General features: G+C 47.4%; 1 protein-coding gene across 1 annotated transcript in view; it reads left to right on the forward strand.

Annotated features, from left to right (window-relative positions):
- Window positions 1–13790, forward strand: part of robo1 (roundabout, axon guidance receptor, homolog 1 (Drosophila)) — a 325286-nt gene that overhangs the window by 278743 nt on the left and 32753 nt on the right. Inside the window, exons 19-22 of the mRNA XM_080203340.1 lie at window positions 5276–5302; window positions 7728–7770; window positions 10093–10244; window positions 12367–12702. Coding sequence (XP_080059466.1) covers window positions 5276–5302; window positions 7728–7770; window positions 10093–10244; window positions 12367–12702 — 558 coding nt within the window. The remainder of the gene's footprint in view (window positions 1–5275; window positions 5303–7727; window positions 7771–10092; window positions 10245–12366; window positions 12703–13790) is intronic.

The following is a 13790-nucleotide window of genomic DNA, read 5'->3' on the forward strand; positions in this document are numbered from 1 at the left end:
GTTTCTGGGGCGCTATATGACAAAGCATACCGTTCATAGCGAAGGAAACGAAATACAGTTTTACAGTCTGAGCTAGGGTATAGAGAAAGATCAACTTAATATAAGGCAGATCCATACAAAAGAATAACCCTAACCCTAACCCTAACGCAGGGAAGGAGCTGTTCCTGAGTCAGTTTGTATGTGATTCAGACTTTTGCATCTTTTTCCTGACAGAAGGAGGTGGGGTGGAGAATGTCTGGGGTGCATGGATCCTTAATTATGCTGGCTGTTTTCCTGAGGCAACGGGAAGTGTAGACAGAATCAGTGGATGGGAGGCTGGTTTGTGTGATGGATTGGGCTACATTCATGTCCCTTTGTAGTTTTTTTGCGGTCTTGGGTTGAGCAGGAGCCCATACCAAGCTCCTATTCTGTAAAAGTTGCTGAGAGTTGTAGCAGACATGCTGAACCTCCTTAGTCTCCTGAGAAAGTAGAGGTGTTGATGGGCTTTCTTAACTATCGTGTTGGCCTGGAGGGACCAGAACAGGTTATTGGCGGTCTGCACACCAAAAACCTGAAGATCTCAACCCTTTCTACTTTGTCCCCATTGATGTAGACAGGGACACGTTCTCCTCTACTGAAGTTGCTGACTATCTCCTTTATTTTGTTGACTGTGTTTACCAAAGTAGGGAGGTTATGCTCCAGCTGTACAGGACACGAGTGAGAGCACATCTGGCGTACTGTGTATAATATTGGTTTCCTGGTTTAAGGAAAGATGTAAATGTGTTGGAAGCAGTTCCGAGAAGGTTTCCCAAGACTAATCCCAGGGATGGGTGAGTTGTCGTATAAGGAAAAGTTGATCAGGCTAGACTTTGTACCCACTGGAGTTTAGAAGAATAAAAGGCAACTTGATTAGCAGGGGGGACGTGGAGAGGATGATTCCTCTTGTCTGATAGACAAGGGGATTAAGGGTTATGGGGAGAGGGCGGGAAAGTGGAACTGATCCACTTCAGATCAGCCATGATCTTATTGAATGGCGGGGCAGGCTCGAAGGGCTGGATGGCCGACTCCTGCTCCTATTTCTTATGTTCTCTTGTGGGAGAAGCTGGAAGTAGAGGTCCTCGTTTCAGAATAAGGGAGGGGATTTTCCGCCCTCATTCCCATCAGGCAGATTTAGCGACAGGAGTGGAAAGTCTTGCAGGAGGCTCAGTTCAGAGCCACACCGATCGTGCCCCCCAAATCCCCACATACCACCCTGTGCATCCCACACCCCCTTACAGTCCAACCAAACCCCAATCGTCCCCCCCCAACCCACTACCCTGCCGCTACCCCACTCCCACCCCCTCACCCTCCGATGCCAGCAACCCCCCCTTGCGCCTCCGCTCTGTAATCCCACTCCCGCCTCCTCGCATTGCAAAACCCATCTTGAGATAAAGGCCAACGTTCCCCTTCGCGTTTTGCCTCCGTTGAGTTGGTTTTCGGGTGGTTTCCTGGCTGGGTTTTCGCTGACCCCTCGGCCACGGGTTTCACTCTGCTTCAGAAACGTCCTGGTCTGAATTTCTTGGCTTCAGAGTGGATGGTCCCCCCCACCCCGCACACTGTCCCCACGTTGAACTCCAGCCGCTGAGGTTTTACCCACCCTGACAGAGTTCTGTTTGTTACTGTACCATTCACGGTGTGACCTAGCTCGGTGCTGTCAGCAGACATTGACGTACATCTCTCGATTTCTTCACCAGGATCATTAAGCAGTGCCAAGTGTCAGATTTAGCAAACATGCCCAGGCAAACGCTGACTTCAGCGTGCTTCTTTTCCACCCTGTCTGGTCTTCTCTCGGGGTTTGGGTTAGTCCTGTCTAATCTGTATCTTCCTGTGATGGAATTGTTTATAATCCCTGCTGTGTACCCTGTTCCTTTCCCACACTCTGAGCGCTGTGAGACATTTACTTTATCATTATTTTTACATTCAATTCTAATCTCTTTTCTTGAATTTTGTTTTTAATTGTATATTTACCTCAGCCTCTTCTGATTGTTTTTACTTAACATCTCTCTTCCGCACTGCCCCCCCCCCCACTTCCTGAATTAAATGACCTCCGCAAATCTCAATTTGTTCATTTTTATTTGTCCCCCCTTGCAGTGTCAGCCCGTCTGCCGGGATAACTCCGAACTCCGCCCAAACTGCCGTCACTGCTCCCGCGGAATAAAACCTTCTCCCCAGTGTCGCACAGATTGATTGTCCTATCCTTCCTATCCTTTCCTCTTGTCACACTATGTACGTGCGCGTGAGTGTGTATATGGGCATGTGGTGAGTGTGTATATGTGTGTATCTGTGGTTGTGCGTAATTGTGTGTATTTATGCGTGTGCGTACATCAGAGATCATGGCCGGAAGTTTACTGGCACATCCGCCCTGGAATCGCAGAACAGCGATTGGCCGCGGGCAGGCGAGGCGGTAAAACTGCGGCACGTAAGTGTTATGTTAGTGCGTTTTTGAGCATCTGTATATGTGTATGCACATGCATGTTTGGGTGTGTGTATGTATGTATGTATGGGGACTGTGTGTGGGTGTGTATTTGTGTGTGTGCTTATGTGTATGAGTATATGTGTGTGTGGGTGTGTATATGTGTGCAATTGTGTATATATGTGTGGGTGTGTAATATACATAGGTGTGGGTGTGTATATCTGTGTATATGTGTGTGAATATGTGTGTTGGTGTGTTGTATGTATATGTGTTGATGTGTGTGTGTATGTCGGTGTGTGTGTGTATGTATATGTGTCAGTGTGTGTGTGTGTATGCGTCTGTGTATTTGTGTGTGTGTATACATGTGTCAGTGTGTGTATGTATATGTCCGTGTGTGCGTGTGTGTATACGTGTGTGTGTGCGTGTATGTATGCATGTGTGCGTGTGTGTGTATGCGTGTATACGTGTGTGTGTGCGTGTATGTATGCATGTGTGCATGTGCGTGTGTGTGAGTGTGTGTGTCTGTGTGAGTAAGTGCAGTAAGTGATTAGAATCTTGACTCCCCCCCTTCATTCTCAGGATGAAGAATAGATACTTGCTGGAGTGTTTCCAGTTTTAGAGATGATGGGAAAGAACGTTGATTCAGTTGAAGTGTACCGTGTGAATGATTTGGCCACTCCCACCTTCAGAACACGGGTCAGGCCGTGTGTGTTTGTACTGTTCTCAGTGCGTGCTGCTAATCTGCACCCTCACAATCCCCTACACCTTAAAATACCCCTTCCACATGCCCATCCAACTACCAATCGCTCGTCCCAAACTATTTCTGAAAACAACTGCTGTCCTTGCACACTCAACCTCTATCCCTCACTCACTCTTTCTCTCTCTTCCACCCTCTCACATTCTCTTGCTGTCTCTGTCTCTCTCACACACACTATCTCTCTCTCGCTCTCTTTCTCTCTTGCTCACTCAGTCTCTCACTCTTTCTCTCTCTCCTGGCCTCTGTCTCTCTCTCTCTCTCATTCTTTGACTTTTTCTCTCACTCTGTCTCTTTCGCTCGCTCTCTCCCTCTCTCTCTCTCTCTCTCACATTTTCTCTCCTGCCCTTTGTCTGTCTCACACTCACTCTCTTTCTCACTGTGTCTCCCTCTCACTTGCACTCTCAGTCTTTTTCTCTCTTGCTCTCTCTGTCTCTTTCTCTCACTTTCTCTCTCTCTCTGTCACTCTCCTTCTCTTGCTGTCTCTCTTTGTCTCTCTCTCCCATACCCCTCTCTCTTTCACTCTCTCTGTCCCTCTCTCTCCTGCACTCTCTCTCTCGCTCTCTCTGTCTCTCTCACACTCTCTCTCTGTCCCTCACTCACTCTTCCTCTCTCCCACCCTCTCGCACTTTCTTGTTCTCTCTATCTCTCTCACTCTGTCTCTCTCTCTCTCCTGCACTCTCTCTCTCTCTTGCTCTCTCTGTCTCTCTCAGATCCTCTCTCTGTCTGTCTCTCTCTCTCTCCCGTCCTTTTACTAAAATCCTTTTGCACAAACGCCCTGCTTTATTTCTTTCTGAAATATTGTAACTATGGTTACCTTTTGTGTCTTTTGATAAACACCCTGTCAACGCAACAAAAGGGGCTCAGAGGTAAGGTAAATAAAGGAGTGGGTTCATGAGGAATGTGGTGTAACCATTCCGTTTGTGAGAATCAAACTAGACTCCTGGCATTCGATCACACAGGGAAACCTGAGGGATCCTGGAGCCCTGAATGAAACAGATGGCAGCGAAGGTACGGCTGGGTTTGAGAGCAGCAACATGGTATAACGGATGGCACTGGGTGTGCAGAGTGGGATCGATGGGTGGTGAAAAGAGATGGAACGAGATCTCTGAAAGCATTGGGGTTCAGAGAGTGGGTGCCAGTGGAAGGATTAGGATCAAGTAGCAATAACAGGGCACTGTGTGGAAGGGCTAGGTTGAATGAAGGGGCTGAATGGCCTCTTCTCTCTCTCACATTCTTCAGACATTATCCTGATCTTGACTGAGAGATTTTCACTGTCTCAATTATATATTGCGTCAGGTTAGAAAGGTAACTTTGTTAGTCCGGAACTTGGACATCGCTGAAAAGAAAGACACGTTGCGGAAGTTTTTTATCTCGCATTCATCAGGACAAACGCAAGAATACCAAATTTCAAACGACAGTCTGTACAAGAGGAAAAAAACATGGAGGCCTGATTAGTTGGCATGTCAATTCTGAATGATTGAGATTGAGGCATTTGTTATGTTCTCCATAAACCGGTGTTGGTAAATAAAGAGATTCGGGAATGCTTGGGATGCAGAGGTGGCACGGTGGTTAGTACTGTTGTCTCACAGTGCCAGGGGCCCAGGTTCAATCCCGGCCTCCGGTTCTCCGTGTGTTTCCTCTGGGTGCTCCAATTTCCTGCCACATTCCAAAGATGTGTAGGTTAGGGGGATTATCCATAGTAAATGCACTGGGTTACAGGAATAGGGCAGAGGGGGTGAGTCTGGGTCAGGTGTTCTTTCGGAGAGTGGGTGCCGTCTCGATGGGCCGGATGCCTTCCTCCTGCACTGTCGGGATTCTGTGGACTCCATGAATTGAAGATTCCAGTATTTGAAAAAAAGAGGATGGGGGGGAGGGAGGAATATGGGACAAGTGCTGTAAAATGGGTTTAGTGCGATTTTAGTGGGAGTTACTGCGGGTGCCGTCTTGATCTGCGCTGTGAGACTCTGTGAACCTCATTGAGACGGAGCTGTTCAATCTTCCTTTGCCATGTGTGTGACTGCGATTTATCAGTCTCCTCTTCTGGCTTCCTGCAGTCTGATAACTTCTCTTTTGTTTCTATCTTTCAGTCCCTTCTTTCACATTCACACCGACAGGTAAATATCCCTGCTCCTTTCATATCTTCCTGCATGGGCATGCTGTTGACTTGCAACTATGATTTGTCACCCAACATTCCTGTAAATCTTTACTCCCCGGATTGTGGTTGGCTTTTGAAGTGGTTTAACGCACTGTTGCACTCCGGGTCTGGATAACACAATGCCTTTTTGTTGCCTTTGACTATTGGTGAAACTTTTGGTGAAACTTCACTTCATCGTCAAACTCCAACCCTTCTCTTTCTCACCGTCCTAGAGCCAAGGGGCGTGGCGGTCAAATGGAGTTCAGGCACAGAGCAGCCGTGGCCTGACGGGACGATGGAACAGACTCAGGGGGCTGAGTGGTCTCCTCCTAGAATCACTCAACACTTAAGGAGGCCATTCAACCCCTCCCTTCTTTCATACAATCCCTACAATGCAGAAGGTGGCCATTCAGCCCATTGCGTCTGCACCGACCACAATCCCACCTCGGCCCTATTCCCACAACTCCACCTATTTGCCCTAGCTAATCCCCCTGACACTAAGGGGCAATTTAGCCTGGCCAATCCACCGGACCCGCGCATCTTTGGAGTGTGGGAGGAAACCGGAGCACCCGGAGGAAACCCAGGCAGACACGGGGAGAATGTGCAAACTCCACACAGGCAGTGACCCGAGCCGGGAATCGAACCCGGGTCCCTGGCGCTGTGAGGCAGCAGCGCTAACCACTGTGCCACCGAGAACCCTGTACTGGGTTTCCGAAACTCGTGACACTCCCTCCTCTTTCTCCTTGACTCTGCTCCTGATCGTCTGTTCTCTATCTTTGAGAAGTTTTCTCTTCCTGTCCCTTTCATTCAGCATCCTTCTTGCTCTGCAATGTGTAACTGAGCATTATGGACCATGGGGGGGGTGGGGGGTAGAGGGGGAATGGGGGGGGGTGGTGAGTGGGGTATGGCTGGTTACAGCAGCAATGATTTGATCAGGGTTTGCGTTCAATTTCTGGTCCAAAGGATCTGCCTGCCAACCCTGACTGGAATTTACCCAAGAGGTTTCACCACATGACAGAACTGGTTTGACACTGATGACTGATCCAGGTCTTCATGTTCTGGTAGATTTCCTGCTGATTTATAGACTGCTGATATCAGAGACATTGTTCCTGCTGTTGACTCTTCAAACTCCTCCTGAGCTTTGGGCATCGCTGGCTAGGTCAGCATTTGTTGCCCTAATTGCCCCTCGAGAAGGTGGTGGTGAGCTGCTTTCTTGAGCCGCCGCACTCCCTGCGGTGTAGCTACACCCACTGTGCTGTTTGGGAGGAAGCTCCAGGATTTTGACCCAGTGACAGTGAAGGAACGGCCGATACATTTCCAGATGGTGAATGATTTGGGAGGAGCATCCTAGTGGACGTGTTCCCACATGTCTGCTGCCCTTGTTCTTCCAGATAGTAGAGATCGTGGGTTTGGATCACGTCGTTAGTGTACGCTTAAACTGGACCAACTGACGGGCAACGCGACAGCTCGGTGACTATCACTGTTTGCTGTGCAGAGACATGGACCTGGGTCGGATCTCCGACTTGGGTGGGTGTCTGTGGGAGTTTGCACATTCTCCCTGTGCTTGCGTGGGTTTTCTCCGGGTGCTCCGGTTTCCTCCCACACCCCAAAAACATGCTTTTAGGCTGATTGGTGTTAACAAATTGTCCCTAAATTAGACCTTCCGTTAATTTGGCGCACGTATAATTCTCTAAATTTGCACCCCTTGATTGTGGAGTCCAAGAGGCGTAGACGAAAGTCGTAGGTAGAAGAAGGATTGGCAAGAGGCACTCACCGAGTGTTAAAATGGGCGGCACGGGCTTGTAGGGCCGAACGGCCTGTTTCCTGTGCTGTGTTGTTCTTTGTTCTTTGGAAGGTGCTGCCTAAGGAACCTTGGTGAGTTCCTGCGGTGTATCTTGTAGATGGTACACACGGCTGCCACTGTGCGCCAGTGGTGGATAGGATGCCATGCAAGCGAGCTGCTTTATCCTGGATGGTGTCGAGCTTCTTGAGTGTTGTTGGAGCTGCACCCATCCAGGCAAGTGGAGAGTATTCCATCACACTCCTCAATCAACCCTTGTGGACTGGCTTTGGGGAGTCTGGAGGTGAGTTATTCTCCACAGGATTTCCAACTTTTACCAAGTAGTATTAATGTAGATCATGCAATGTCCAGTTGAATGTGCTGGTATCAGGGGGACCGGGTTAAGGAGCGTCCACCCTTTTCACACTTTGGACTACGGCCTAACTACGGTGGGCTTCTGGGAGACAGCGATGTGAGCCGGGATGGAAACATTTCCTGAACAGTGTTCCAATGGATCTTCCGGGGAATTAAACCATCGGGATTTACATGGATGAGGGGCTGGCAATTACACGTTTGTTCACTAATCACATGATATATTACAGGAAGTATTTGCTTTTGTTTACAGTGGCCTACCAGAGAGGGGGTGAAAGTGTGAGCAGTGGAGCAAGGTAAGATGAATTGTGTGTGTGTGTGTCTGAGTGTATGTGTGCGTGTGTGTTTCAGTGTGAGTGTCTGTGTGTGTGTGTGTGTGTGTGTCTCAGTGTGAGTGTGTGTGTCTCAGTGTGAGTGTCTGTGTGTATGTCTGAGTGTATGTGTGCGTGTGTGTTTCAGTGTGAGTGTCTGTGTGTGTGTGTGTGTGTCTCAGTGTGAGTGTGTGTGTCTCAGTGTGAGTGTGCGTGTAAATGTGTGTATGCATATTTATATGCACATGTGTGCATGTGCATATATGTGCATGTGTATGTATGTGTATCCGTGTGAAAGCACTAGTGTATATGTGTTTGTCTTGTGCATGCGCGGTGTCCATATGTAAGTGAGTTTTCCTCTCAGCTATCCCTCAGCCAACATTAAAAGAAGATTATCTGGCCATCACAGCTCATTGGATCTTGCTGTGCGAGAATTGTATGTCACATTTCCTGTCTAATAACAGTGACTGGACTTCCAAAGCAATTCATTGACCGAAAAGCACTCTGAGCCGTGCTGATGTCACGGAAGTCACTGTGGAAATGAGAGTCCCTCCCTTAGTTTTGATTTCACAAGATATCTTCACCCTGATACATGTGGCCTCTTTGCACAAGGGAAGGATGTTGAACTAGGATGAACACTGGCGACAACCTGAGGCCAAACCTCAGCTGAAGTTTCATCTCAGCTGCAGGATCCCCTCGAGGCTGACAGGGAAACAGGAACCCGGACTGATCTTTTACACAAGCTCTCCCCCCACCCCAACCATTCTGACACAACAAAATTGCAAATGAAAAGCACTTTTAACACATCGAAATGATCCCAGTACTTCACAGAAGCCTTATCAAGAAAAACGTTTCCCACACTGAGAATCAATGAAGGAGGGATAAGAGATAAACACAGAATACTGCAGATACATTCTCTCCAAAAGCTCCACGTCCTTCTGGTAGTGTGGCAGATGCATTATTCCAAATGCGGCTGAACCAAGGTTCAATAAAGCTGCAACATGATTTCCCAACTCTTGTACTCAGTGCCCTGGCTGATGAAGGCAAGCAAGCTGTATGCTTTGTTAATCACCTTGGCAACCTGTGTTGCCACTTTTAGGGAACTTTGGACCTGCACGCCCAGATCCCTCTGTATGTTCCGAAGGGTTCTGCCATTTACAATATAATTCACACCTAAATTTGATCCTCCAAAATGCATCATTTCACAGTTGTCCAAAGATGTGTGGGTTAGGTGCATTGGCCATGCTAAATTGCCCCTTGGTGTCCCGGGATGCCTGGGTTAGAGGGGTTAGAGAGGTTGCAGAGACGGGGCCTTGGTGGGTTGTTGTCAGTGTAGACTCGTTGGGCCAACTGGTCTCTTTCTGCACTGCAGAGATTCTATGATGAAACTCCATCTGTCATTTCTGTGCCCAAGTCTCCAATCTATCTCTATCCTGTTGTATCCTCTGACAATCCTCAGCACTATCAGCAACTCCACTAATCTTGATGTCATCTGGAAACTTACCAATCAAACCACCCACATTTTCCTCCAGATCATTTATATATATATTACAAACAGCAGAGGTTCCAACACTGATCTTTGCGGAACAGCACTAGCTACAGATCTCCATTCTGAAACACAACCTTCCACCGCTACTCTCTGTCTTCTATTACCCAGTCAATTCTGTATCCATCCAACCAGCCCACACCAAATCCCATGACATTTTAGTTTTTGTACCAGTCTGCTGTGGGACCTTGTCAAATGCCTCACTAAAGTCCATACAAACTACATCCTCAACTCTCCCCTCATCAATTTTCTTTGTCACCCCTTCAAAAAATCAAATTGGTGGGACCTGACCTTTCCCATACAAAACCATGCTGCCTGTCACTAACTAGTCCATTTTCCTTCAAATGTGCATTTATCCTGTCCCCCACTATCTTCTCCAAAAGCATCCACAACACCGATGTCAGACTCACCGGTCTATTATTTGCTAGATTATCCCTGCTTCCTTTCTTAAACAAGCGAACAACATCAGCTATTCTCCAGTCCTCTGGAACCTCACTTATGGTCAAAGAGGATGTGAAGATATCTGTTAAAGCCCCAGCTGTTTCTCCCCTTGCCTCTGCAGTAACCTGCGGCACAGTAGCACAATGGTAAGCACGGCTGCTTCACAGCACCAGGGACCTGGGTTCGATTCCCGGCTTGGGTCACCGTCTGTGTGGAGTTTGCACATTCTCCCCATGTCTGCATGGGTTTTCTCTGGGTACTTAATGAGTAGTTCACAGATTTTGAACTGTTAATGCGTGTATTTTTCTCTCCCGTCCTAGACCAGGATTACTAAACATCGGAGATTCAAACCAGCCCTGGCTAGCGGACACCTGGCCCAACACAGGAACCAGTCACAATGACTGTAGCATCAACTGCTGTACCTCAACCAATGCCAACAGCGACAGCAATCTTACCACCTACAGCAGGCCAGGTGAGGCTCCTTCATAAGCTCATTTCCTTTTCTAAACGCCACACATGTGCTTGGGATATCCAGGTCCCCTCACAGAATCAAACGGACCCTGGAGCCAGTTAAACAAGGTAGGCAGGTCCCGATTCTCGGACTCCCCTTTCCAGTATCTCCCGGTTTTCACCGACTCGCTGGAGGAGGAGGCTCCACAAATATCCCAGTCTTCGACGGTGGAGGAGCCCAGCACATCAGTGCAAAAGACAAGGCTCTGGAGCATTCGCAATAATCTTCAGCCATAAGTGGATGGTCCATCTCAGCCTCCTCCAGTGGTCCCCAGCATCTCAGATGCCAGTCTCCAGCCAGTTCAATTCACTCCATGTGATATCAAGACTGGTTGGAGGCACAGGATACTGCAAAGGTAATGGGCTCCAACAACATCCTGGCAATAGTACTGAAGACTTGTGCTCCAGAACTTGCTGTGCTCCTCGCACACAGCTGCAACGCTGACATCCACCCGGCAACGTGGAAAATTTCCCCGGTATGTCTTGTCTACACAAAGCAGGACAAATCCAATTACTGCCCCATCATTCTACTCCAGGCCATCAGCATAATTACCTTCAGCTTGTCTAAATGCCCAACTTTAACCACTTAATGATCCACTCTAACACTTTCCACAACAGACATCGCACTGGAGCTTCCTGTTTCCCACCTCCCTTCCCTCTTGAACAGAGGGTTTATGTTTGCTATTTTCCTGTCTGATTGAATCTTTCCAGAATCCAGCAAATCTTATAAAATTAACGCCACCACACCTATGACCTCATTAACAACTTCTTTTATGACCCTAGGATGAAGTCCATCTGGACCCGGAGACTTGCTAGCCCATCTATTTGTTCAATACCACTACCCTTGGGGTTGTAACTTCACCAAGTTCCATGGGCAGCATGGTGGCACAGTGGGTTAGTGCTGCTGCCTCAGCATCAGAGATCCGGGTTCAATTCCCAGCTCGGGTCACTGTCTGTGTGGAGACTGCACATTCTCCCCATGTCTGCATGGGTTTCCTCCGGGTGCTCCAGTTTCCTCCCACAGTCTAAAAGACGTGTTGGTTAGGTGCATTGGCCATGCTACATTCTCCCTCAGTGTACCCAAACAGGTGCCAGAATATGACGACTAGGGGATTTTCACAGTAACTTCATTGCAGTGTCAATGTAAGCCTACTTGTGACACGAATGAAAATAAACTTTAAAATTTTAAACTATTAAATAAATAATTAAAAGTTCCTCTCTCCCTCCTACCTGCTGATTTACAGCTATTAGTGGAATGTTTTTGTATTTCTTATTGTGAAGACAGGATCGAAATATTCTGTCACTTCATCTGCCTTTTTTTATCTATATTAACTCTCCATTATCACCAAAATTCACTTCACTCATTCTTTTCCTTCTTAAATACTTGTAGAAACTTTTGCTATTCACTTTTATATTTCTAGTTAGCTTCCTCTCATATCCTAATTTCTTTCTCCTAATTAACCTTTTAATTATTCTCTGTCATTCTTTAAATTCTGGCCAATCATCTGACCTTTTTAAAAATTTATTACCGTCACAAGTAGGTTTACATTAACGCTGCAATGAAGTTACGGTGAAAATCTGCCACTCATTTTTGCACAGTTGTACACTTATTCCTTAAGTTCGATGCTTTCCTCGACTTTTTCAGTTAACCACAGATGGTGAGTCCTCCCCTTACAGTTTTTATTTATATAGGAATATATTGTTTCTGAATATTGTGAAATATGCCCCGAAATGTCGACTGCTGTTTCTCTGTTGATCTGTCGGCTAGCCTAGTGGTGCTCAGTATGAATGGTTGGCTGAGTTCCTAGAAGCATTATCTTAGCAGGGATCTGTTTGCACAAAGTAGAGTGTTTAGGCTGTTTGATTGACATCTTTATGAGGTTATAACAAGGCGCTCTTGCTGTGATGTCCTTTGTCAATATCTGTAGGTTTATTTGGATTGGGAATCGCAGGTGACATGTCAGGGTGAGGAGGTGGAGAATGATGGGAAATGGACCAGGAAGGATAGTGTATGCGTTGCAAAAACTTGACATTCCTCTCTCTTGCCTCCATGTTGTCTCTCCCTCCCCGCCCCTCCTGCTCAGCTGACTGCATAGCCAACTATAACAACCAACTGGAGAATAAACAGACCAACTTGATGTTGCCTGAATCTACGGTCTACGGAGACATGGACCTGAGCAACAAGATCAATGAGATGAAGACCTTCAACAGCCCCAACCTGAAAGAGGGTCGCTGCCTGAACCAGACGGCGCAGCCCACTCCCTACGCCACCACACAGCTCATCCAGACCACACTGGGGAACAACATGAACAGCAGTGGGATGGAAGTAAATGATAAGCATTGGAAACCATCGCTACAAGCCAAGCAGGAGATATCCCCCATACAGTACAACATCATGGAGCAAAATAAACTCAACAAAGGTAAACAACAAAGAACTTATTACATTAGGACGGCACAGTGGCGCACTGGTTAGCACTGCTGCCTCAAAGCGCCAAGGACCCGGTTCAATTCTGGCCTTGGGTGACTTTTTAGAAAAATATCAGCCATGATTGCATAGCGGAGCAAACTTGATGGGCCGAGTGGTCTAATTCTGCTTCTATGTCTTATGGACTGACCGTGTGGAGTTTGCACTTTCGCCCTGTGTCTGCGTGGATTTCCTCCCACAGTCCAAAGATGTGCACGTTAGGTGTATTATAGAATCATAGAACCCTACAGTGCAGAAAGCGGCTCTTCGGCCCATTGAGTCTGCACTGAACACAATCCCACAATATTGGCCATGCTAAATTGACTCTTTGTGTCGGGGGATTAGCAGGGTAAATACGTGTGGTTACAATGATGGGGCCTGTGAGGGATTGCTGTCAGTGCAGGTTTGATGGGCTGATTGGCTTCCTTCTGCACTGTAGGGATTCTGTGATTCTATAATCAACACATCACCCTTGACAGCCTCGGGAATCCCGAAATTCTTTCCTACCAGTGACCCTCCCCTTTAATGTATGACAACTGTTAACACCCGGCAACCAATCTGCACACAGCAAGCTCCCAAAACAAACATTGTGATAATAACCCAATCACCTGCTGGTTGAGGGATAAATATTGACCCAGAAAACTAGGCAAAACTCCCCTTTCTCTCCCCCGCAGTAGTAATTGTGAGGTTCCTTTCTGTCCGAGAGATTCTCTGTTAATATCTCATTAGAAAGACGTACCTGTGACATTGAACAACGAGGTGGCAAGATCAAGTTGCCAAAAAGACACAAATAGCGAGCAGTCTTCAGTGAGTGAGAGAAGAATCCGATAATGCTTAATGTGGTCCGGACACATCTGGTAGTGGATGGTTAAGCCCCCATTCCCTTGCTTCCCGTCGGTTTCAGGGAATGGGAGTAAGGCCTGTCAGTGGGAGCAGTCATGATACGCGAGGGGAATGGCCTCAGTGAGGATTCAGGCATGAAAAGTGAAGATGAGAAGTGTGGATGAATAAATAAGTAGCTGGAGGACTGTCAGGAGTGAAGGG

This window comes from Carcharhinus amblyrhynchos, chromosome 15 (assembly GCF_965287045.1).
Source record: "Carcharhinus amblyrhynchos chromosome 15, sCarAmb.v2.hapA, whole genome shotgun sequence".
NCBI lineage: Eukaryota > Metazoa > Chordata > Chondrichthyes > Carcharhiniformes > Carcharhinidae > Carcharhinus > Carcharhinus amblyrhynchos.